This window comes from Blastocystis sp. subtype 4, assembly GCF_000743755.1.
Source record: "Blastocystis sp. subtype 4 strain WR1 chromosome Unknown seqid_1004, whole genome shotgun sequence".
Classification (NCBI taxonomy): domain Eukaryota; class Bigyra; order Opalinata; family Blastocystidae; genus Blastocystis; species Blastocystis sp. subtype 4.
Window position 1 is genome coordinate 1 of NW_014568543.1, and position 965 is coordinate 965.

At 40.6% G+C, this 965-nt stretch overlaps 1 protein-coding gene across 1 annotated transcript; it reads left to right on the plus strand.

The window, feature by feature from the left end:
- Positions 1–520: 520 nt before the first annotated feature.
- Positions 521–847, plus strand: JH06_5845 (hypothetical protein; the record flags this gene model as incomplete). Its single annotated transcript, XM_014669163.1, has 1 exon — positions 521–847. One exon carries the CDS (start codon positions 521–523, stop codon positions 845–847), a length of 327 nt encoding a protein of 108 aa, XP_014524649.1.
- Between the last annotated feature and the right edge of the window lie 118 nt (positions 848–965).

Consider the following 965-nt stretch of genomic DNA (forward strand, 5'->3'; position numbering starts at 1 on the left):
TCGATGGGAGGTTATTGAAGCTGGTACAACTATATCTGGTTCAACTATGGTAATGATTAACACAATTCATATGGCCTATTGTAAGGCAACTGGAGATGTGTGTCCTGGAATTGACAACTATCCTTCAGTAGGTGAAGGTCAGATCTCTCCTTCTACTTGTCCTGAGGGTTACAAAGGCTATTCGTATCGTGAGTGTTCTGGAGGTGTGTTGGGTGAAGTGAAGATGGATCATTGTACTCAGATTCCTCCAACCGATGCTCACTACACATCATCTCATTATGTGTTTGTGATGGAAACTGTGGTAACAACTGGTATTCCTTCTGTGAAAGGCATTGTTGAACGTTGGTACATCGATGAAGGAGTGACTCTTCCTGCAGGATTGACTCTTAACCCTCTGACTGGAGAAATATCAGGTACTCCTACTGAAATACAGGAACTGACACCCTTCACCATTTATGCTGAGAATCAATCAGCAGCCACTGAGATAGTCATATCGATTCAGGTGCGTAAGGGACAGTGTATGGCTGATGGTGTATTCCCTGTAACTGTTGTTGGTGAAGTTGCTGTATATGAATGTTCATCTCAGGGTAGTTATATTGGTACTCAAAAGCGTACTTGTATGCTGGGAGATACTGATGGAGAGTGGGATAAGGCCACTGGATTTTGTATTTCAGTTGTGGCGATAGCGGTGGTTGTAGTTGTGGTAGTGGTGATCATTATCGTTGTCATGATATTGTTGGTAAGAATGGGAAAGAAACCGAAAGCAGTTGGTGGAGTGAAAGGAAAGAAAGTGGTTAAAACCAGTAAGATAAATGCTGTCACCAAGACAAAACATGTAGAAGTTTAACTTATTTGAACTGTTTGTACAATAATGATACTGGTGTTTGGATTTGTGAATGCGTATCACTTGACCAAATACTGTATATGATTAACCTATTCGTATTATGAGCCATTATTCAATATAT